The sequence below is a fragment of the Spodoptera frugiperda genome, chromosome 20 (assembly GCF_023101765.2).
Source record: "Spodoptera frugiperda isolate SF20-4 chromosome 20, AGI-APGP_CSIRO_Sfru_2.0, whole genome shotgun sequence".
Classification (NCBI taxonomy): Eukaryota; Metazoa; Arthropoda; class Insecta; order Lepidoptera; family Noctuidae; genus Spodoptera; species Spodoptera frugiperda.
The window spans coordinates 7,204,648-7,228,866 of NC_064231.1; the positions used below are offsets into that span (position 1 = coordinate 7,204,648).

Genomic DNA, 24,219 nt, shown 5'->3' on the forward strand with positions numbered 1-24,219 from the left:
AAATATTAAAAAGCACTAAACCATGAATGGTTTACTATCTGGTCTTATTTTAAAAGATCACCATTTTCAGCTTCCAATCAGCTCACAGGTCCACGTGGCCACTCCACGTGACTTTTAACTCCATCTTCAGCAAACACACTACATATTTTCATTTTTATTTACATCTGGTTAATGATACGTCGATCTGAAACCAGGGATTTCATGAAAAAATAACTCAGGGAATTGTCAAAAAACACGCACACGAAACCCCAAAATTTAGAGTTGCAGATAACTTGTTCAGTATTCTGAATAATCTTCTGCAAGACATGCAATTATCTACCTAACGTGTTTTGATTCCGGCATCTAGGAATCATAATTAGGATTTAAGTTAGCATGCATAGGTTATTACAACGTCTGGGGACGTGCAAAAACTCAAGGAATATTTGGTGGAGAAGGCTCTGTGCCCTCGGGCGGCGGCGGTTACATAAGTTCATCTATTTTCAAGGTCGAGGACATTGCTCCCAAATCGCTGATCGCGTCCTGCCGGCCAGTGGAGGGGAGCCTCCAAGTGGCCAGTTTGGGCGTTCACTTCTTTTTTTCCTAATACCGTCTATTATACACCAGTTAGGTACTTTGGTCAAGTTTTTACATAACACACACAGGATTCGTTGTTGGATGCTTGTTAAACTAAACATGATTCGGAATTTTAATTACGCTCCTCGTTTTTTTAATAATCGCTTGTCTTGAGCAGTAAACAGAAGTGTAAATGTATTAAAACTTTGTTTAAAAATACATTGTCAACTACTTTCTCTATTATCTTAACAATACGACATAAAAACTGTAACAATTAGGAACGTTAGAAAAGAAGCGTTACAAGGACTTTTGTGTAAAATGGCTACTGTCGCAATAAATCAATGAGAAAGTCATCTAACAATTTACAACTACATTCTCCGCCCTCGCGGTGGTCAGTAGCTAAACAATGAGTAGAATCGAGAGCGCACCCCTTTTCTTTACAATCGACTACTGCGTAATAAAACTCTTTCTTCGCTTTTTTTCCACAAGTCAAGATGCGGGTTTCAAAATTGCTACTATTGTTCTACTTTTAATCCTTTTTACAATCGTATTTATTTTAATCTGCCCAATAAAAGTACCGCTGTCCACAAACATTGTCAAATACATGTTGTAATTGTAATCTAAAGCTTAAGAACTTTTGTAGTAACACCGCAAAGGCGTGGTAATTATTAGGAACCTTCACAGATACGAGTATTTTTTGCAAATGAAAAACGAAGGACACCAATCAATCACTTTAAAAATGTTCGAAACAAATGAATAAGCCGTTCCATCTTTTTTAAGTAAAACAGAATGTGAACACGAAGCACATTTTTTTTATTTCTCAAATTGCAAGTATTTCGTCGCAGGAAACATAAAAGTTTCTATGTCATTGTGTTTTTGTCATTGCAATGTGTGTTTGGGTGGAAAGGGACCGTTAGATTTTTTTCACCACGCCATTATAACGGCCACCCTGTATAAAAAACTTAAGGGTTCGGCAGGTAGAGCAAATCTTTTGATCGAAGCCTACGATTAACGCTGCGATTGAGCATAATAATGTAGATTTTTTATTCTTCAGATGTTCCAAATATCTGTAATGGGCCTTACGTAACTGTAAAAGTCCCATTTCATAAGTTCCAACATTTTGTTACCTCTTTGTTGTTTCTTTGATTGCGCCTGATAACTGCGGGACGGAAGACATGTGGAACATTTATTGTCGTGCGTTACTGTATATGGTGGTCCATATTTTATTTAAAGCCTTTTTTTAGCTTAATATTACCTTTAACATTGTCGGTACTTACCACAACCCTATCTATAAAAAATGTTTCAATACTATTGCTTTGCAGAGAGGTAAGTATGTATATCTTATGAAAATTTGCTACTACAAATGAAACTAAATCTTCACTTCACACCTTAACACAACATAAAACGGTTCAAAATAGATTCCAACTTCAACAAAACCGCATTATGGTCTCAGAAGATTAGCCAATATAGCAGTAACAGTATTAGGTATTTTAATCCTTATCCTGGCATTGCAGTAACTGGTACACGTGGTTTGGAGACCTGCCAGGTGCTGCTGCTAACAGCTTTGGTCAGCAAAGGGAAATAAACGACCTGGCATTTACCAACACACGATTTCTTGTGTGGTTTATCCTTATTCCAAGCTGTGCGAAATATTATTTAGCAATGGTAAGTATTGTAATGTATGTAGCAATGAATACGAAGAAAGAGAATGGTTTGCAAAGAAACATTTTCGCAATCTTGACACTTGAAATTTATTATTGTTATGGACAAAAATGTGACCTAGGTATAAAGATTTTTGGCTGCAAACATTGTTTAGATAACTTTTTCCCTATTAAATTCCTCTGTTTTTATACGAGAGAATTCTCTGATTTTTTTTCGGTTGTATGTAGAACTATGAGAATTGTTTAGAATCAGAGAATCCGTGTAGAGATCGTTGCTCTTTACCGCTCGACTACCTCCACATCCGTTGTATTTTTGCTTTATTTCTAAAGTCATATTCAATTTGATTCTCTCTATCATTTCTTTTACACAACTGAATAAGACGTTTGAAATATTTAGACCGGAATTTAGACATTATGATGTCACCTTCCTGCATAAATAGCGAGTCTGCATATTTAATGTAAACTCAAACATTTGCTAATTTTAGCTGCGGACCGTCTTCATCGCTTCATTTTACATTTTCTTCGTAATAAGACCATATTTAGACGCAGCTTAAGTTTGACATAACTTTGTTTACCTAATTATGTAAAATGTTTCGAGTGCTTACTAAAATGTTACGAGAGAGTTTTTAGACTACTGTGTTTTTGGATTTGGGATTTCAAAACAGTGTAGTCCTACAAGCTAAAATTGTGTCTTTTGGATAGCAATTGAATAATTTATCTTTTCGTAAGGAATGAAAACCAGGTCTTTCAGTAAAGTCTACATTTTTGTACCCATTCAAAAAACGTTTCGCCAAACGTCGGTATTTAAAAAAATCTTAACACAAGTCTAGCATAAACTTAGATGAAATGTTGCTCTAGACATTTTCTTGAGGTTTGAATGAACGATTTACCCGTGACACATGACTTGTCACGCTAGACTGATGGGCGTGAGGTGACTGTCACTCCATGCCACCACACACCCTCAGAGCTGGCATTCATCCTGTCATTGACACTAGACCAACTTGTATAACAAACCTGATCTAAAATCTAAATTGAATACCTGTTTTCTTTCGCTTCAATGTTTGGGTATGCTAAAATATGTATAAAGAACATTATAGCTTTGATGGATAGCGTTCAACATAGACCATGTTGTAATAACGTGACTGAACCAAGTTTTGGTTTAAACAAGATTTACTTTTTAAGTTAAAGGTTGTTTAAATACAATGATACGTGATTCGCGCGGTTTTTTTTTAAATAAACATTTTAATGATAAGGAAAGCTGTAGATATTAGTATAGAGATGTTTGAAATATTTCTTGTCTTCACGTAAAATGTTTTGGGTTTTTTTTTACATCGGAAGCGGGACTTCCGATGACGAAATTTTGTGTTTTTATTTCTGTTAAAAGGAAAATATAAAGATGTGATTGTATGTCTCGATTCGGGGCCAATTATATTCTTCACGAGACTGAGTCATCAAAACCATATTGCATCACGAATTCAGACCGAGTCTTTCAGGTTTTATTTCAAGTTTCCTCATAAAAATTAAACTTTGAGACATATGTTTTCTGATAATGAAAATCTCTTAAAATAAAATCACACGCACGTTACACTTTTCCTAAAGTCTTGTAATATGTGATAAAGTAGTCTATTGGCTACAAAACTGACTGAATCTTTAGCATTCATACAATAACTAATCCAATTGACACCTAGCGGTGGCCATGTTTCGAGTGCTCTGAACTGATTTCAGTTTCAGCGAAAACGAAGTGAAAATTAGGCAAAAAAAGACATTTTGACACTTGTACTAGATTATCTTGTCGATACAGGAGTAAGATTTACTGTCAGCTTCGACCATGGCATTGGAGTATACGGGAGGTGGAGGAGTGCGCGGGAGGAGGTGAGACATGGTGTTCCGTCTCGCTCTTGCGCAGCAGTTCATTCACCCGTGTGCGCGGCGAGTGCGGAAGAGCAGCGTTGCGCGGGCGCAGGTACCGAGGCGGGCGGACGCTGTACACGGGTAGTCGCGCAGGAAGGACGTCTCCGACCATGAACCGAGCTATATTTTATCAGTTATCCGGAGGTGTCGGCGCGCCACGCCGTGTCGCAGTACGCTCCAATATGACCCTCTAATATTACGATACTCAGTGACGTTTTGCATTTATAACTAGACTGAAAGCAACATAGATCTCAAGATAAGACTTATTTTTATAAATTTCTTTATTTTTAAGTGACGGTTTTCTGTGAGGTGTGGATTTATTTTTAAGTGTCAGTGAAAACATAAACAAACATTTCACATTAGGATTTTACAATTTGGATTTTCATCAAATTCTTCATCGCATCGGGACTGCAAGCCTAATGGTTAGTATACAAATATTTTTAATAACTTTAAGCATTAACATAATTTAAGTTTTTTAACTACAACTAAACACACTTACTTAGGATTTCTTCGCGCCATCAAAAGACATCAACGCGCGTCTTAGTTTTAAGTAATGATTATTATAAATTAACTTTATGGAGGTTTTATTTGGTAAATGAAGTAGAATAGAATATTATACTAAAAAATAATAGAATAACATAACATTGACATACTTTTTAACAAAATTACATAATCACACATAATAACATGGTCTTCAAAATATAATTGCTAGAATGATTATACGGAAGTTACAAAGGGAAAATTAACTCGAAATTAATTAACATTTTTCAAGTTTAATACTTTATTAACCAAATAATCACACTCCAATAATATTCTCAATTAAGGAATTAATCAACACAGCACAGGAATGGTAATGGAGCACAATAAACAAACTAATACAAAACTAAACAAACAAATGGGATTAAAACAAACTCCCTAGAACATTGACAAAAATAATAATTCAATTCTTTCTGACCAAACGATTACCAATTCAACGTTGGCAGCAGTAATTTTGAAGAAGCGTCCAATGTTTTTTGGGCGGCAATTATACAAATCATAACATGCAAGGCTGACACACACACAGACAAGTATTGTTGTTGCGTCGATGTTGGGTGCGCAGGCGCAAAAACAAAGCCTTGAACTTGCCAGGTTCAAATTCAAGGCGAACATTTTAACACACGTGACGTAATCTACCTACGCGAAAATTACGTAAGCCATGCAGTGATTATACTCCTGCAGCCATCAGTTAATCATTTGTTTGTTGCCTATTTTTGTTTTATTGCTACTGTTTTTGTCTATTTTTTTCCAAGTCTTGGAATTTTTTTCTCACAGTCATATTCAAATTACTGGTCAATAATTTGTAAACTGCCATCAATCACGACCTACGCAAACCTATTTAGTTTTTTGTAAATTAGAACGAATATTCTCACAAAATCATTCTTCAATAATAAATAAAATATAAAAGATACATTTGAATCGGATACAATAAGTTACATCATAATATATCTCGTCCATCTTTCATGACCTTCAAAACTTGAATGCATCGAACTTATTTGTCTTAAGCGTATGTACTGAATGAAAGAACAAACGATGGGAACCATGTACATAAATAAGCCTCAACGTATTACATGGACACGCACACTAATGTAGACGTAAGCCAAAAAATAATTTAAACACTAAACTTGACAAGCAAAAGTGGTTCCAATCGCAAGCGCAAAAGTTACAAATTAGCATGCGCGCCACTCGCCGCGGTTTCGGCAATGACAATGACAACGACCGATGATATAACAGAAGGCTGTCAAACCCGTGAAAACTCGGTCATTGAACCGCGCGCTCGCGTCTCAGCCCCACTTCTTGACGCTTTCGCTCATGCGATTTTTATATCTACGCCACTGAGTATAAAGTCAATAATGATTTAACAATGGTTTGAAAATATATACAGTTAAGATTTAGACTGAAAATTCGTGACGGAAGCGTATGTAAATGTTTTCTTCGTGTATCTTAAAGGATTTCCACCCAATTACATAAGCAATGAAGATTTATTTAAAAAAAATCTAGAACTGTTTGACATTTAACAAATCCTAACATACTGTATACAATAAAAATTAGGTTTTTAGGGAAAGGGCTATAATAAACCTGCAACTAGGATGCATAAAGGAATAATTCCAGAGCTCATAATCAGAGGAACAGAACACGCACCAGACACCAAACTGGATTCTTTTCATATAATTTAATGTTGACACGAGTCAGGCAGGAAGGTCCTTGATGGGTAGAAAGTAAATGTTGAGTGCAGGCGCATGCGCGTGGCGGGCGATGCATGCGCGGGCGGCGGGGGGAGGGGGAGGGCGCTGTAATGCGTGGAACCTGTTCGAACAACGGTACCTTCGTATCGTGCCCCGGGCGCACACGCACCCATTATGTAATAACGTAATAACCTTTTTCTCGCTCGACTGACTCGTCCCTGCAACATATGACCTTAACTTTCAATGACGATTTGTTTGTTTTTATAAACAACAGGGCTTTAATTCACATACGCTAACATTTTCAGCACTGTTGCTTGCCACCACAGTAATAACTTAGTCTTTGTTGGAAAGCAGCAACCCAGAAAAACATTGTTGTAATCTCGGACAAAACAATATTAATCAAATTGATCACGTCGTAACTCTTCAGCCATAAAATATGCTAAACACTTAAAATAATAGAATAGATGATTCACTTATTCTTAGCATCAAAGTAAGCCAATAGAAACGACCAGCTTTACCTACCGAGAAAGAGATATCAACTTACAAATGTACATGCAAAGCAGGCGAGCCTTGCATTTAAACTGCTGCAGCGAAGTAACGCAAGTGTTCCCAGCCGCTTAACGTAATAAACTATTTATTATTCTGTATAAGTTATGAAAGTAAAGTTGGAGGAAGTGCAGTAGCACGTGTTTATAAAAATATCGATGACAATGTCCCACATGCATAGGAGTAGCTATAATATGTATGCCACCAGCCTTCCGGTGGACAGCCAGGCAACGGTTACCGCACCATAATTTGTAACAAATAGACTTACTAGTACCTACTAGCTTTATAGCTATTATTCATTCATTTAGGCGCTTCAGACCTATTTTTAAATAAATGGAATTAGTAACAGATACCGTATTTTTCAACGCACAATCAAGTCCATAACAACAGAATCAATGGAAGAACATAGGTATTTTAAGTAAATGCTCAAACTATGATAAAGGACACAACAGCAACTGGCGGATCATTGTCCAAAGGCTGTAATAAACGTCCTTTTCATTGTTAAGTAACATAACAAAGAGCAATTAGGAAACGTAACTGCATTAAGTAAATTAAATAACTCGCTTACATATGCCCTGAGAGATTGTAATCTTTTCACATCATGGGAATTACACCTGCATGCGACGTGCATCCCGCCGAGCTTTGATTTCACCCTCACTATTCTTTATTTTTTATCGACACGACCTAACGGTAGCGGGATGCAGTAGGTGCTGCATGAATAAAAACGTGTGTTAAACCTTACACTGTGACGGATTGCTACTGCATATGTACGTGTTTATAGAAGTATGTACGTATATACATATGTATAGACACAACCAACATTGTAACAGAGAGAGTTCCAACTGATATCAACAAGGTATCGTAAAGAATGCAAGAGCAACAGATTGCACGTCAGTCGCCGCCTCCATCACAATAAATTATTCCTTTGCTTAGGCTATTTACATCCATGTTTAAAGATCCATACAGTAGAGTTTATATTTTCCTTCCCATATCAGTTACCCACTTATTTATGACCAACACAAGCTTTCCACGCACTTTACCGGCCACCATTTTACCTCTACGTTCTAAGAAACTAGGATAACACAACTGCATACATATGCAGTTCTGTAATCCAAGTCCTGTTGATCAGCACATTGTTTTTGCCTAGCGGTATATTCCTATGCGCGTTGATTCACAATATATGAATCACTTTAGTTGTAAACTTTGTTAGCAAGGAAACGCATAACAGGACCTCTCTAATATTTTAGCAAACAATTCTGCAGGTGAACTAAAGCAACAATATATAGATGATCATATTTCATATTCTCTTGATAGTCGTTCCAAACAAATCTAACGGTACCTTCCTATACAAAGGCTCTGTGGTCCCGTCTCATTTTTTCCGGATACGGGTCCTACCTGCGATTTAACCATACACTTGATGCTCCTTTCATTTTTTTTTGTATAGGTAGACCATCGATAATCTCTTTATAACATGTCCCTATTAAAAATTCCCGTTATAAGTGGCAATTTGCTGCATTTTTTGCTTACACAAACAACACCCAAATTATTACGAATGAAAGTAATATCATGAACATAATATTTTACATGACAAAATTAAATATGCAGATTTGGTAGTCTACGGAACCCAAAACTAACAAAGGAAAGTAAACCGTCGATGCGGTTTGTTCGATCGATGAAAGTAAAGGCTTGAGTAGACGGCCGGGCAGTCCCGTTAGCCGGCCCGAGCTCGGGCTCACGGAATACTAAACGCTGACATACTGCGCGGCTTTTGACCCTAGCCACATTCTAGTCTAGTACTTCAACACCTTCGTGCACCGATTCATCTAGGTACATCATTGTGTTCCGCTAAACTATCACAGAAACAATCTTAAATGTTCGAAACATTTTTTTAACTTCATGTTGTAAACTTATATTTGGTAAACCATAAAATAATATATAATTGAGAACAACAGCTAACCGTCAGTAAAGGGTACTGACGTTTAGATGTTGGCAAAAACTGTTTTCTAGGCAAACCTTGGAACAACCGTTCGTCAAAACATAAACATGTCAATAAAAAAACTCTGCACTTTTAACAAACAATTGTTTTCAAACTGTGCCCGGTCCTTCTCGGACTTGCATTTTTTTAATGACACAGATGCATTGTTGTTGCCATTCTATGTTTTGTTAAAAAACAAACTATTCACTTGCTAAAATCATGAAATGCAATTTGTGCAAATGGCATTTTTAGTGCGTTCGGTTGTATAACTGACGTAATTGGCCATAAAACTCGGCGGTCGTTGTTTTTTTCTATACGTTACCTATCCTGGCGACCTCCATTATTATATTGAACAATCGTTTAAAAGGACCGACAAAGGAAATTGCAACACTGTGCTAAAAGTGAAAATTACTCTAAATTGTAAAACTTTTTAAAGAAGAGAGGTGATGGGGAGTGCTGCACGGGGGATTAGAAATTTAGCCAGACTTATCGGAACATTTAGTTACATGCTAGCTGTATGGATGGGGGTGTACGAGAGGACAACGACCCTACGCAAAATTCGCTGCATTGGGCTAGGTCTAGTGCATGCGCGTATGTAGCGGTATCAACGCGGAAGCGTGGTGAGCAGGAGCGAGCTATGCGCCGCCTCCGAGCCAGACAGGGAAAAACGCATGAATGAGTATTGAAGCCTACCCCAAGAAGGGGGAAATCGAGTTTGCACTGCGGGCACCAGCACTTGCACAGATATACACGAGCCCTATACATTATACTAAATAGGATCAATAGTGCTTTGCCATCAAAACTTAGCGCTACTACGGAAGCAACACTTTTAGGGAGGAATATTAAGGAAGAGTGATGTTTTCACATTACCGGCATGCAACTTGCTGTAGAAAAACCAATCTAAATATGTTATATATACAATACATTATCATTTCATAGCTCATAAAATAGTGTATCTATGTGTGATATTCATAACGGGTTCCAATGAGTCAACAGAACCAACATCGTGTCTCAACTGTAGAATGTATTTTAACGTAGCCATAATAATCAACGCCACCATTCAGGATGCAAAGGATCGTTAGTCACATAACTTATAGTTATAGGAAACATTTTATGTTCTTGCTCTGTCCCCATGCATAAACGCAGAATAATTTACCAATTAGATCAACATTACAATGAGCTACCACGTAGCACGTAACGAACGCTTTAATGAAAATCAAATTAGGAAAATCTTTTAAGGTTTTATTTAAAACTTATAAGAGAGCTTTTCAGTTATAAATGAAAATTCAAAAATTGGGCCAGTCGAAATAAAAAATAATGAATTGGTCTTTTTACAGGCTAAATATAAAATACATCTTGAAACAATCAAGGTATTATTTAACACAATACGAATTAAAGATGCAACCGAAGCACTTCCGTGTATTTTCATACAGCAGCTCCTATTTAGAAGTTTACGTAATAAAGCCGTTCAAGTTTCTATTACAAACCTAAAGAAAATTTGTGATGTGATGTCAACGACCGTGTGCCCAATACTAGTACAGAAAACGCATTTCCCGGCGCACACGAGCGCAGCGTGCGATTTATTCGCGCGGCGGGCGCGGCGCGCGGCGTCTCGCTCGCGCCCAGCGCCGCCGGCTGGCGCGGGCGGGGGCTCGCAGTGGGACGAGGCGGCCGCGGCCGTTCACCCCGGAAGATTCAGTGTTTTGATACCGCTCAAGCCTCCGCCGATGGAAAACTGCATTTTCTTTGATGCGCTTCGCTTTTCACGCTCTAATTGACCGACAATCGGATAATTTCGTTTTTTAAATGAATGGTTTATCTCATGGGTTTCTATTAGACTCTTATTAGTCGTATAAGAATATTTGTAATTAAAAAAAGTTTTTAAAATTATAAAGCTAAGTTGTATTATCTGTGTCTATAAATAATTATCACATTTTAATTTAAAATACTCCATTGAATACTAAATATAATTAATAACTCGTCATTCTCATTATTACCTAACATACAAAATTATTAAGTTACATCATTACCTTATTATTACTAGTATAATATTTAGCTACACAAGTAATCATCACAAAGAAAAAACAATTCATTAATTCCCTTATAAAACTAATTTATCTCATTATCAGGTCGTCACCACGTTATTGTAACAAGTGCATGTAAACGTCACTGCGCCTACGAGCCTGAAAAACACTTTGGGGTAGATCACGAATGTTCGGAAATTGCCAGACGTTATCGTAGGTCGCGGATGAAAAGGGCCCATATACCTCTATAACGTACTGCTTATAGCCAAGGAAGGGGAGCGACACCAAACACGAAAAGAGGGCGATTTAACTAACTAAACACAATAGTACTTAGCAAATTATTTTATAAAAAAATCTAATAATTATAAAGATAATTGCACTAAATTGCAGTTTATACGACGATAAATTAAACTTTTGTTTGTACATAAACTCCCATAATATCCAAATGTTCCATAAATATGCATCATTATCTTAGTAAAGTCACAAATAATATAGCATACGTTAAACATATTATGTCATAATTACATACGACAAATTGAAAATCGTAACAAACCGTACAACATCAGTACAACACTATTCATTCAAACTAATTGAAAAAGCTGTGTTTGAGCGGCGACAGTCAACCGCCTGCTCTTTTGTAGCGAGGCGAGGCAGTTTGCAGCTGTTCATAGATTACAGGCCGTAAATAGTGAAATCAATATTGGATAATGGTAGGTGGCAGGGTGCGGAGTGGTGGTGTCGGTGGAGAGTGAGATGCACCCTTACCACGATTGTCACACTCGCAAATTGTAAAGAAAAACTCGCAATTCTTAAAACCAAATCCACAACTCAAATGAGGTCTTAAAAGTTTATCGATACTTAAATCGAAAAAAGCTTATTTCATACGAGTGTGTTCGAGAATCAAAGGTAAGGGTGCGTGTGCAGGCTGTGTCGACGACCCGTGAGAGTGAAAGCGTGTTCCGGGGAGGCGCGCAGGCCGCCGCCCGCCCTGCATGGCTTTCGCTGCCGTTCTCACGACACCCGCGACCACGTTGTTTTCAACTTGTATTAATTAGCGAACTGTGATTACAAATTATCGTATCAATACATTTTATTTTAGTGTTCGTTGTTCATTAGTACGTACGTAATGGAAGCGTGTATGTGATTTATTTACTGTTTAGTGTCTCTATTTATAGTTAATTCGAGTGTAAATATAGATCATTTTAATGAATTAACAAAATATTTTGTTCTCATAGAATCATTTGAGAATAAATTCTCAATTGTTTGGAAACATCTTTATTAGAATCATTTCCTGGTAGGATAGTATTAGTTTTTCCCGCGACAACAGTTTTGAAGATCGTCGCTAGTGTTGGTGGGATCGAGAGCACGGTCACGGCGCGCGCCGCGGTCGCCACACTACGGAAGTAATGAACTTGAATGCAGTCCGCGGTCGCAATGCGCTGTGCCGTCCCGCTCTCCTCTAATAAGAGAATAGGAGGCGCGAACGTGACGTACTCACTGCATTTGCTGTCAAATTCGTCCGCATTCTCCGTCACAGGCCGCTTTCGTCGTCGATGCGTTTATCGGAACGAGACGCGAATATGTGTGTCGATTGCATTCTCGGCGTCGTAAAAGTGCATCTAGGTCGGTGGGCATAGCGGCGCGGCTGTGTCGGGTTAGTGGTCGGCGTTCGCCGGCTAGACGTGAGGCAGGTCGGCAGCACGGCGGGCTCCGCGTTGCATAATGCGCACCGCGCTCCGCCGGCGAGCACGGCGACAGCACGCCACCGCTGAGTGCGGCTCGCGCGGGCCCGCACCGCGGACATGAGAGCGGCGCGCCGGCTGCAGCCCCGGGTTCCTCTGCTGGCGCTGCGCATCTTGCTCGAATACCTCAAGTCGCTGCACCTCGCTCTTGCCTTCTAGGCACACCATCATAACACTATTTAAACTATTTATGTACCAAAGACGATAATACTCTTTGTTTATCCGCGGAAATACTAACATTAACGCGAAAAATATGAACAGTATCTCAAGAATTTCATGAACGATGAATATTTATGATTGTAAGTATTGCCATATTTTTATCCATTTCCACAAAACTTTTCGGTTTAGTTTAAAAAGTTTTAGTGCTGTGAAACCGCAAGTTCGACAGTCGACGCTTCGTAAATTGTAAAATAGGAAACAAAATACTACACGAAAAAATCACCCATTGCAGATTTTAATATTCAGTGTTTTTAAATGCACTTGTTACCAGTTCTTAGATTTTTGAGCTGCTCTAACTAAGCGCAAAGGCTAATTTAAAAAGTGCTATACATAGTGCACATTTCCGTATCACTGATGATAAAATTCCGGACAGTTTATTATTTACTCCCTTATTTTCCTTCCGCAAAAAAACCCTTGAAAAGTGAATATAAATCATATTACAAAAATATTTAAAAACATTATACAATACATAATATAATGTAATATTGTTGCTATCTAACCAATAGGTAGTCGCGTCTATTTGCAGTGGAAATATCTACGTATTAAATGTATTATTAGCCTGCAAGGTTAGTGTTCCCGTTGCACTCTCGCATGGCTATGTAACATGTGAACATTATGTGCACTCATCATCGCTATTTTACATCACTCTTATTACTGACACTTTTTCTTGCACGACCTTGCACTCTTGGCTTGCATAACAAACGTTTTCTATCATAGAAATCGAAAACCATCGCGATCTTTAGCCATAATATAATTATTTGTATGAAGTCGGTTAAATATATCGCTAATGCTTCCGCGAACGATACTTGGAATGGTTATTATCGCTGCATTAGAATCAGGAACAGGAATACTGATAAAGGGACCTTGTAGAGTCCGAATAGATCAAAACAATTGATTCATCATATCTTATTAATCAGTGAATAATAACGTTCTGCGTCAACGCGCATCTGTAGCTGGTAGGGTTTTTAGTACTTTATAAATATTATTTTATTTATTTATTCAAATAAATATTTAATTCTCATTCATAAAATATATAGGCTGTAGTCGTTTTCTCTACCGTTTTATAAAGTTTTGGTGTTACATCATTTAATCAGATACTAATATAATTTCAGTAGATTAAATTGATGACATCCAAACTACATGTAGAAGACACTGAAAGCATTTATAAAAAATGTATTCTAGAAAAAAAGGGGTGTTACGTAGTCTAGCAAAGAACGATATTCTTAGTGTAGTATTTTATCACCCACCCTTAGACACTCATAGCGTTAATTCCTTGTACGCTGTAATCACCAGTCAGACAATGTTTAATTTACTATACTTACTGAAAATAATAAAACCTAAATTGCTTATTATAATAAATAGTAATAGAAACTAGTCGAGTTCCTCGACAAAACATTACGTGAGTAAGCCGATAACATAATAATTAATTTAGTATGTCTCACGAAAGTTACAATAAAATCATAAGAAATAGTGATACAATAAATATTTCGTGACAATTTATTTGGTCTCTTCGAACTTCGTACAAAATAATTTTTCAACAAAATAAATGAACGTAAAAGTTGATAGCCCTAGCGTGGTCGCAACGTGCTAGCGTAAAGGGCAAGTTCAAGAGCGAGCGCATCATGCGCATGCTCAAGGTTGCTTCCTGGTGCGCGCGCGGCGATGCGCGCCGCGGCCCGCGCCGTGCGCTACTGTGTGATAGCACTGCATTCTAGCTGCTCATTAACTAGTACTTGATTATAATGTTCTATCAAAATTATAAATAAACAAAGTACTCAATCGAGGTAGTTTTCCAATAACTTTCACCGATCATTTAATATAATTATGTGAGTGAAAAACAAGTATGTAATCTTTGTTTGTGTAGAATAAAACCGAATGTTTTAGGTATGTATAGGTAAGTAGGTACATAATTTATCTAGCGTTATCACGAGAAGTACAAGTAGCAAGTGGTTGCCGGGCGGGGTTGCGTGCGATGTGTGACATTGCGCGGACGCATTGCGCAACCTGCACTCACGGTCACGTGCCCCCCTCCCTCCCTCTCACTTCTTCACACTATATCCCACCAGTACTGACGTTACTGTGTAAACATCAGCCCTTACGCAAGAGTTACCTGCATACATTATTTATACGATTCTCGCTTCACCATTCATATTTAATTTTATATGAGACAAAGTACTTAATAATTGTTTTATTTCACTTTAATTAATTGTTTACAGGGACTTAAACTCACTCATTCCTTTATAATGGATATTAAATAACAGTTGCTTCAGAATTTATTGATTAATTCAAATGTTACAGTGACGTATGTACATAAGTACAATAAATACTTGGCGATGCACCACATCGGTTACAAAACTCATGCATAAAACCATTACAAATGCAACGCATAATGTTTACAATACGGTGTTCGAGCCGGCGCTTGCGCAACAATTTGAATGTCAAATGGGGCCGGTTTGGAAAACAAAATTTTCGTTCTCATCGAGAGGAGTCGTCGGCCGCAAGCCGCCTCGCTTCCGCAATTATGCAATGAAATGTTGAACTTCAACGTTGCCTCATAGTCACTTCACCGATACGGGAATGCATTCTTTTACGAACCTGCCCATACTTAAAAAGCCATAGAACGTGGCTCGTGTATTTACTTTTGTCGTTATTGCATAACTATTTCGAAAAACTTTAACGGTCGGGCTTTCTTTGCTATCGAACTTTTGGTATTTGTACTTGTAAGCGAGCTTGTATAGATAATAAGTTTTGAAATCAACAACGTTTATTACTATTGACAGTATTTTTGATGTTATCCGAAATTAGTTCTAAAGTTTATTTTAAACTTTAGTGTTCGTAGAATCACAAAGAATTTCATTTTCGTGACCAATTCATAGTTCCGTATTCCACGTGAGTAGTGCCAACTTGGCAAATATTCAATGCATCCGCCGTCAGGAGAGCAATACGCGATCGTTTTGGTATAACATCCTAAATTTAAACTAATCTTTTATATGGTTGTCATGACAATCGATATTTAATATCATCATAAAAAAAACGCGAGTACCAAGTCACATACACAGATAGTCATCCATTAGATTGAATAAAAAACTGAATTTGTAATTATTTAGCAGTAAAAGTAAGCAGACATTGACAGGAGTTTTCAGAAATCAAAGCTTTGTGTACATAGTCTAGTCAAATTCCACTGAAACAATTACGATGATTACTAACTACAAATATGTTTTGTTCCAGGTACAAGTTACTTCAATACACAGAAAGTAATTATGACAATAGTAAATTAAAGGACCAAGACACATCAATCAAAATGAGACTGGTAAGTGCACGCCAAAATAACCTTTATGTAAATATTAATACAGACTGATAAATTTTGCAAGAAAATATCTAAGTATTCAATTGAAATTGTTGAAAATATAAATAGGCAAAGGGGAAGTGTCGGTGCGCAGTGGAAAGTGCGCACTTATCACAAAACTGGGTCAGTAGTGGCGCCGCCCCTTTATCGAACGTTGCTTTTCACATTTCACTTAGGAAACTAAACTCTTTCAAGAAGAAAATAACACTCAAAGTTAAATGGCACAATACAAAATGCACACGGCTGTAAAGAGGGAAAATGCATCACGTTACGATGTTGTTTGCATATTTTTGGGGCCTGAAAGTGATCGGGTAGTAGCGGCAGATAGTGTTAAGTCTTCGGTCCAATGAAAACGTATCGGAGAAATATTTGCTCCGGTAGTTGCGATTAATTTTAAGTAGAAAACGTATTTAAATATTGTTTAGTGAGACAGTGTGTGACTTTACTGACTTGGAGTATATTTTCAACAGTCAACCAGCGAAGAAGTTCCGAGCACAACAGTGGTGGGCCGCACGGGGAGTCCTGGAGGCCCAGATGTAGTAAACGGCGTGTCCAGCGCGGGCGCATACGATGTAACACGCATGCGTGAGGAGGAGTTTGAGAGGCTCACAGTGTACATCGTGCCCGACGTGCCTTGTGAGCGGGGCACGCCTAACCGCGCCGAGAGGACACTCCCGCGCAGCCTGGCCCTCAGACCATCTGCAGTATTATCCACTCCTAATACACCGGTACGTCAACATCTCCTGCAGATACGACAACATCAACAAAAAACAAAGCCATCGTAAATGCTCTACATCACACTTGTACAATTTTACAGACGGAAGGTGTATGGAGTATAGGTGTAATACCGCGTGGAACACGCTTCGGGCCCTTTGAAGGCACCCGAACACCGAACAAACCTAATGACAAGGTCTCCTGGAGATATTATTGGAGGGTAAGTGTTACCGCAGTCCTATCATTATCGAATCATGAACCAATAATCGCAACCCGCTTTGCTTTTATTATTGTAATTTGGTTGAGGCTTGTATCTGTACATTCAACAGCACAACCCTTAGAACGCAGTTATTCTCCTCAACTAAGCAAACTAGACTAATAATTTCTAGCGTAATTTTTATATTTTATCTGTATACAAAGCACTATTATTTTCTTCTTCTATTAACCGAACTCTCTCTTTGGGCCAGGTACAGGAAACTGTGAGACATCATACTTATGGAAATATTAAGGTGAGATTGGGCTTTAAAATTCGATTTCAATGGTGATGGTCGTATAAATATATTTTCTGCAAATATGTACGCATTATTTGTTTACAATCCGTAGTCGTTTATAATACAAAATGTCATAAAAGTATACGATGGAGAAACTGAAACAAATATATTATCGCTTAATGTCACGCACAATCTAGGTAGAACAAATATTTGATTAAAAATTACAAGTAGAGTGCAATGTCGTAAAATAATCACAATGCATGTTGTTGATAGCCCCTGTTCACATCCCTAGATGAAGGCACAAGTACTTATTAATTGTTCAAATGCAAATGATTGTTTAAGCGTGCGTTATCTTCCGCGTCCTATATTACCTCTCGAGTGACATTGCATCTCGTCCTTGACTCCACGCTACTCTATACTATAATGTAAGCGTGTCGCTATCAGTTGCACGCGCACTGTAAATATCCTGCACGTGCCACGTGCGCGAATAACATGTGTCTAACTCAATTATATAAGTTTGATTCCAAACATACATAATATCAGCAAGTAACAAACAATTGCAACTTAATTGAGAAAAATCTTAGAACGTAATAGTATTGTTAGTCAATTACTACAAACACCAAGTAATTACTTGTACAAGAGTAATCAATGGAATGGTTTATGTAAACATAAATTACATTTAAATTTGTATTCTTACAAACCAGTCGTGTTGTAAAAATTATAAAGCATAAAATATTTTTGTATAGATTGGAAATTAATTATGCGTAAATGTTCACTACGGGGCGCAGTTGTTATAATTGTTGTTCATTCTTTGCAGATATTTAAGGACAGTGACTATTATTACCTGGACGGTTCCGACACCAGCGTCGCAAACTGGATGCGATATGTCGCGTCTGCGTACTCTCTTTCCGTGATGAACCTCGTGGCTTGTCAACATCAGGAACACATATATTTTTACACTATCAGGTAACATCACTTCACAATATCACTGTATTCACACACATTCACTTTTTTATTTCTTGATCACTAATTTACGTATTTGTCTTTACAGAGACATCATGCCAAACGAAGAGCTCATGGTGTGGTATTGCAAAGATTTTGCAACGAGGTTGGGCTATGATATCGATCCCGAGAGAGCAACTTATTCCATCTGTAAGTTCATTCAATATTTTGATTACGATACCCTAGAATGGTCCGTTATAGCATAGATGTATTTTAATGTCATTTTTTTATTTATAGGTAAAGAAGAAACAATTAAAAAAGCTTATGGCTTGCCACCAGCACCCGTGCATCCTGAAATAGCATTCAATCACATGAAATATGTTCTCGGGTTAACGAATACCAAGGAGCTGTTAGAAGCTGAAATTCCAAGTCGACGGCGAAAGCGTGAAGCTACCGACAAACCTTTTCATGAAAATCCTTCGCCGATACATCGGGAAGATCCGAGATGTATAAATAAAAATGACAGGGTGGTCCTCAGAGCAGACATTTCCACAAACATTATCCATAACAAAAGTGAAAACTCAATTGTTACAGAACAAAGATCATTATCGCCAACTAGCTTAATGCCTTCGCCATCGCCTGTTAAAATGCACAGGGAGAATCCTACTCTAATAATACATCAGCACAAAGAAAGTACATCCCAAGTGGTTATACATCAACTTGAGAATCCTAGAATACAGAGTAACAGGTCTCCTGCCCAATGCCAAACGTTGCGGGACATGCGTGGGCCATCGCCAATGGCACAGAGTACCCAAGAAAAGTTAGGAAGCAAATCTCCAGTACTAACTCATTGTGTGGGGCCACACTATGAACATCAACTGACCCCCAATGATGGATCTGTGCGATCAGATGAAGGATATCATAGCAACGGCTATCACGATGAATTCACTCCTCCTGAAGATTCAAGTGATTCCGATGTAGAAAATTATGTTCTTGACTGTTCCAACAAAACCAATGAACCCAAAGAAACAGTAATAGTCCAAAAAATGGACCAAGATATGCATCGTAATGAATATAGAAAAGTTAAAATAAAAATGCCAAGAGCATATCAATATCAAAATCACAAAGATATGGATTGTGAAAGTGAAAAAGAATTAGTAATAGCTGAAGAAATTCCTAATACTCCACAAAATTTGTCACCACCAAGACGTGACCCTGCCACATCCACTGTTATAGTATTAGAATCATCTCAAAATACAGTGGTGCCACTAACCAAGCCATACTATGAAGACGGCGCGATGTCTCCATCTCCGCAACCGGCTTTCATGAGATATTCTCCACCTGATACAAGAATATTGGAAACAATACTAACTGGGAACAGGATAGATACAAACAACAATGACCCTAATCGCCGTCAACCAAATGCGACACCGCCACCGTCATCTCCTACCGAAATGGCTTATTCGTATAAAAAGAGTCAAAGGTATGGCAATGCCTGCAGTCCGGACTCTAGCTCGAATTTGACTCCTCTGCCATCCTTGTTGCCACTGCCGCAGCAGCTGCCTACGCCCAGCGCTGCCTCGCTATATTCATCGTCACCACCGCACACTATCCCACATACTACTGAGATTAGAGAAATCAGAGAAATAAGAGAAATTCGTGAGACACGGTATGAAAGTCACTATCCTAACTACTCCTACAACTTATATTCTCCTCCTAACTCTACGATAATCACTCAACTAGGATCACCACCCAGCAATTACTCGCCTACAGTGACGTCATCTCACCAGTACGAGAGGTCACAGAATGTTCAAAATCACCATTACCCATCATCAACCAGTGTGATTACACTAAAAAATTGTTCACAATTAAGTTTAATTCAAAACACAAATGTGAACAGCCAAATGGTTCCTCAACACGGCAGCGTCAGCCCTGACGGTTCGTGTGGGCTCATGGGAGCACCAATGAGTCCTGGCTCACAATCCTCTCGAGGATACAGAAGCTTACCTTACCCACTCAAGAAAAAGGACGGGAAAATGCACTACGAGTGCAACGTTTGCTGTAAGACGTTTGGACAACTTTCCAATTTGAAGGTTCACTTAAGAACGCATTCAGGCGAGCGCCCGTTCAAATGCAACGTGTGTAGTAAATCGTTCACACAACTTGCACATCTACAGAAACATCACCTTGTACATACCGGAGAAAAGCCGCACCAGTGTGATATATGCAAGAAACGATTCTCCTCAACATCAAATTTGAAAACTCATCTGCGTCTACATTCAGGACAAAAACCATACGCGTGCGATTTGTGTATGCAGAAATTCACACAATTCGTACACTTGAAACTTCACAAGCGGCTACATACGAATGACAGGCCATACGTGTGCCAAGGCTGTGACAAGAAGTACATCAGTGCTTCCGGGCTGCGCACGCACTGGAAGACCACTAGTTGTAAGCCGAACAACATCGAAGAAGTTTTAGCAATAACCAATGCAGCAAACACTGAATGCATCGGTAAGTTGTTTTGTCACTTTTTTTTCACTTCATACACTTTTTCAAAAAGTCTTAAAATTAAACAATTTAAGAAATAATATCAATTTAAAAACAAATGAAAGAGAATTAACGCGACCGCTGTCGCGAGAGCAACTGCAGCGCGCTGCACTTTCTCTTCGTAGGTGAACCGCAACTTTCACTTGCGCTCTCGCTGAACGCGACCGATTTCATTTTCGCGTGCACTTTGCAGGTAACGTCGACAAAGACTGCCACGAAAGAGAGGGGCACGAGGCATACGAGGTGCACTCTCCATCACAGGGCGGGCTGGTGGGAGCCGGTGGGGCGCGAGTGGCAATGTCGCACGAGGTGGTGCTGGGAGGGCAGGCGCACCAGGCGCACACTACCACGCCGCACCTGGTGACGCACGCGCCGCTGTCGCCGCACGCGTACCGCGCGCTGCCCGAGCACGAGCCGCAGTACGTGCCGCAGCCGGCCGAGCCGCGCGCCAGCGTCATCGAGTCCAGCCAGCCCCTCATCATCGAGTGCACCTGAGGCTTGTTGGCGCAGCACGCACTCGCCGGACGCGTGTTTCCCCGCCGCAATATGTGATTCCAGTCTTGTGATCTAACGAAAGTATTTCGTAAAAACATTCGGACGACTAGTTCGTCCCTTGCAGTGGCTATGAGATTACGATATAAACTTTAAGTTGTACATTTGTAAGATTTATAACTTGTAAATGCGATGCGATATTATAAGTACTAAGTACTTGAGTAATGTTAGGTCCTTCGGGAATTGTATCATATTAGGTTAAGGATTTAAATATTACATCCAAGAATTCTGCAGCCTCTGTTTATACTAATGCTCAATTTTATATATATTAGAATTCTATTGTAAATAGGATTTTGAGACATCGACTTATTTAATTTTTTACACGATAAAGATGTATGTACCTACTTCCAGATATAAAAGATGTATGACTTCGTAACAGTGTTGTCGAGATTGATGACTATCCTTTATTATTTGTTGTTCAATTATAAGTAGTATTAAACATCAGCAGTACATAAAAGTGCTACTATAATTAAATTTCACCAAAGAATATCTGAACAGCAATGAAGTGCCGAGCGAATACAGTTTTGTGAAATTATTTGAAATCGGTCCGAAACACTTTATAAAGCAACTGATTTACGGTAAGTGCCAAAAGCACGTTTATTTTTAAGTTAAAATTAAAGAGATGAGCGTATAGTATTTTTAAATTGTTGTTCCTAATGAATATTTGGAAAGTAAGCGCATGATATGTGCAGCAACGTAATTCTAATGTTATTTAGATTAAAATTGTCAAATTGTGTACATTATCCCTACGCTAGAACAAATGGTGCTTCACATCGTAGAGTAGTGGTTGCTCGCATCGCACGCGCCGCACACGCATGCGCGCGGCGATGGACATGTACTACATTGTAATGTTAATTCACCGAGTCTACTAGTTACTATTTTATATTCCCAAGTAATTATGATTCTCCTATTCGAAAAGGCTGAAATAATTAAATGTAATGTAATGTTTGGCAAATATTAAACGTAAGTAAGTGTTGGTTTACATAACGTGTAACTTGTGCGGCCGTGGCTTGTAAGCAAGCCTTGTGTGTAATCATACGTTCACAGCTTATACGTGATGTAAAACCAAACGATAGCGTTTTGTATATTTCTATTGTTCGTACGAATAAGATTTTTACACGCAATCCTTAGTAGATTTATTAACTGTATATTTTATACTGTTTACAGGGCAAAAGAATTTGTACTAAAGCCTGCTGACGTGTATGGCTTATAATAATTATATCGAGTTCACAATCATGTTAAAATTTCGGCTGGTTTCGACGTTAACGTTACTCATCGGATTGTTTAAAGTTACAATTCTTTTCTCGTGAAAACAATTATTTCTATGATAGTAATATTTAAGTCCAACACTTTTCTAACCACGTACATACCTATTGCATATTATTAAAACTGTAAATTGTATCTAATACATAAACTATGTTTCTGAATTAAAGTTAGATCGTTAAAAGAATTGTATTCGTAAACTTTCTTTATCGACGATTATAATATGTATATATAGAGATGATTGTATATTAATTGTAATTACTATTTTTGTTAAATCTTGTGATTCGATGGATCTGTGAAGTACTTTCATCTTAATTTGAACATGGTACCTTTAGAGATGTAAAATTACAGGGTTTTTTGTGTGTTCCTATTGAAGGTCACATACTTTATTAGTAAACGACTTAACTACTTACATACACAGGAATCGCTAACTATGTAATGTTACAAACTTTGTTGTGAATTCAACTTTACTTATATTTTTTTACAAAATCGTCGACATCGTCTATGTATCGTTTGTAATCATCTCAAAATTTTAACACTTGTAGGAATATGTGTACGTTAACATGTAATTGCTGATAAAGGGAATGAATTATTGTTGAGTGACTTACACAGCTTGTAGACTCCGTTATTGTTACGTAACAGAATATGGTCTCGTTGACTTCGCGTCATTCCTTAAGTTCAATACTTATAATAATTTTGTTTGATTTTTGGATCTACTTTACTTTATCTTCCTCGTCACCAAGCTGCCAAGGCGCTCAATAGTAATTTATCTCTGAAACCTTCATTTGTTTTCATAAAATAGTTTTGTTTTACAACCGAAAAAAGTAGACTTTGAACAGAGTCCAAACTTGTACGGAAATAAAATAGTAAATATCGCACAAATCTCGCACTTTGTTATAACAAAACTAAAGAATAAAGTAAAATATGCTGAACAGTACGTAGGTACCATAAACCATGTTATTTTATTCATTTATTGGATAATTTCGACTTTAATTTTGTTAATTGTGAAAATTGTACTTAGGAACTAATTAAACTGTAAATAATTCCAATGAATTATAAAATAATATGGTATATTTTTAAATAATTTACATTTAATGGTATATCAGTCACTATCAAGTTGATTATAACTACATATATTTGAATATTGTATAAAATTGACACCTAAGAGAGATTGATGGTCATAATAAATAATGTAAGTACAATATGTTACTTGTGGTACAGCAAGGTAAGCAATATTATCACTGTATGTATTTAATACCTTTTGCTACTATTATGTATAAATATAATGTACTCGCATACACCTCGTAAGGAGTATAGGTAATATTGTAAACTACTTAATGCGCCAGAACTTACCTACATACTGTAAAGGCCTGTAATTTTGTACACCTTGATCGATAATAATTATTTTACAACACCAAATTCATTAAAACGGGAGTAAAAGTATACATTGTGGTTTTATTACTATTTCGTACCCCCCATACATAATATGAAAATGTGCAGGCTTAATGC

General features: G+C 37.8%; 1 protein-coding gene across 2 annotated transcripts; it reads left to right on the forward strand.

Annotated features, from left to right (window-relative positions):
• The first annotated feature begins 4,161 nt into the window (after positions 1–4,161).
• Positions 4,162–24,155, forward strand: LOC118281784 (uncharacterized). 2 transcript variants are annotated; one of them, XM_035602514.2, is made up of 9 exons: positions 4,162–4,546; positions 16,081–16,162; positions 16,669–16,926; positions 17,016–17,132; positions 17,380–17,421; positions 18,221–18,369; positions 18,455–18,555; positions 18,643–20,859; positions 21,089–24,155. In XM_035602514.2, the coding sequence occupies exons 2-9, from the start codon at positions 16,154–16,156 to the stop codon at positions 21,388–21,390; spliced, it is 3,195 nt and encodes a 1,064-aa protein (XP_035458407.1). In that variant the 5' UTR covers positions 4,162–4,546; positions 16,081–16,153; the 3' UTR covers positions 21,391–24,155. The 2 variants fall into 2 exon arrangements, with proteins under 2 accessions (XP_035458407.1, XP_050557276.1); XM_050701319.1 differs by lacking the exon at positions 17,380–17,421 and having other exon boundaries at positions 4,174–4,546.
• Positions 24,156–24,219: the final 64 nt, after the last annotated feature.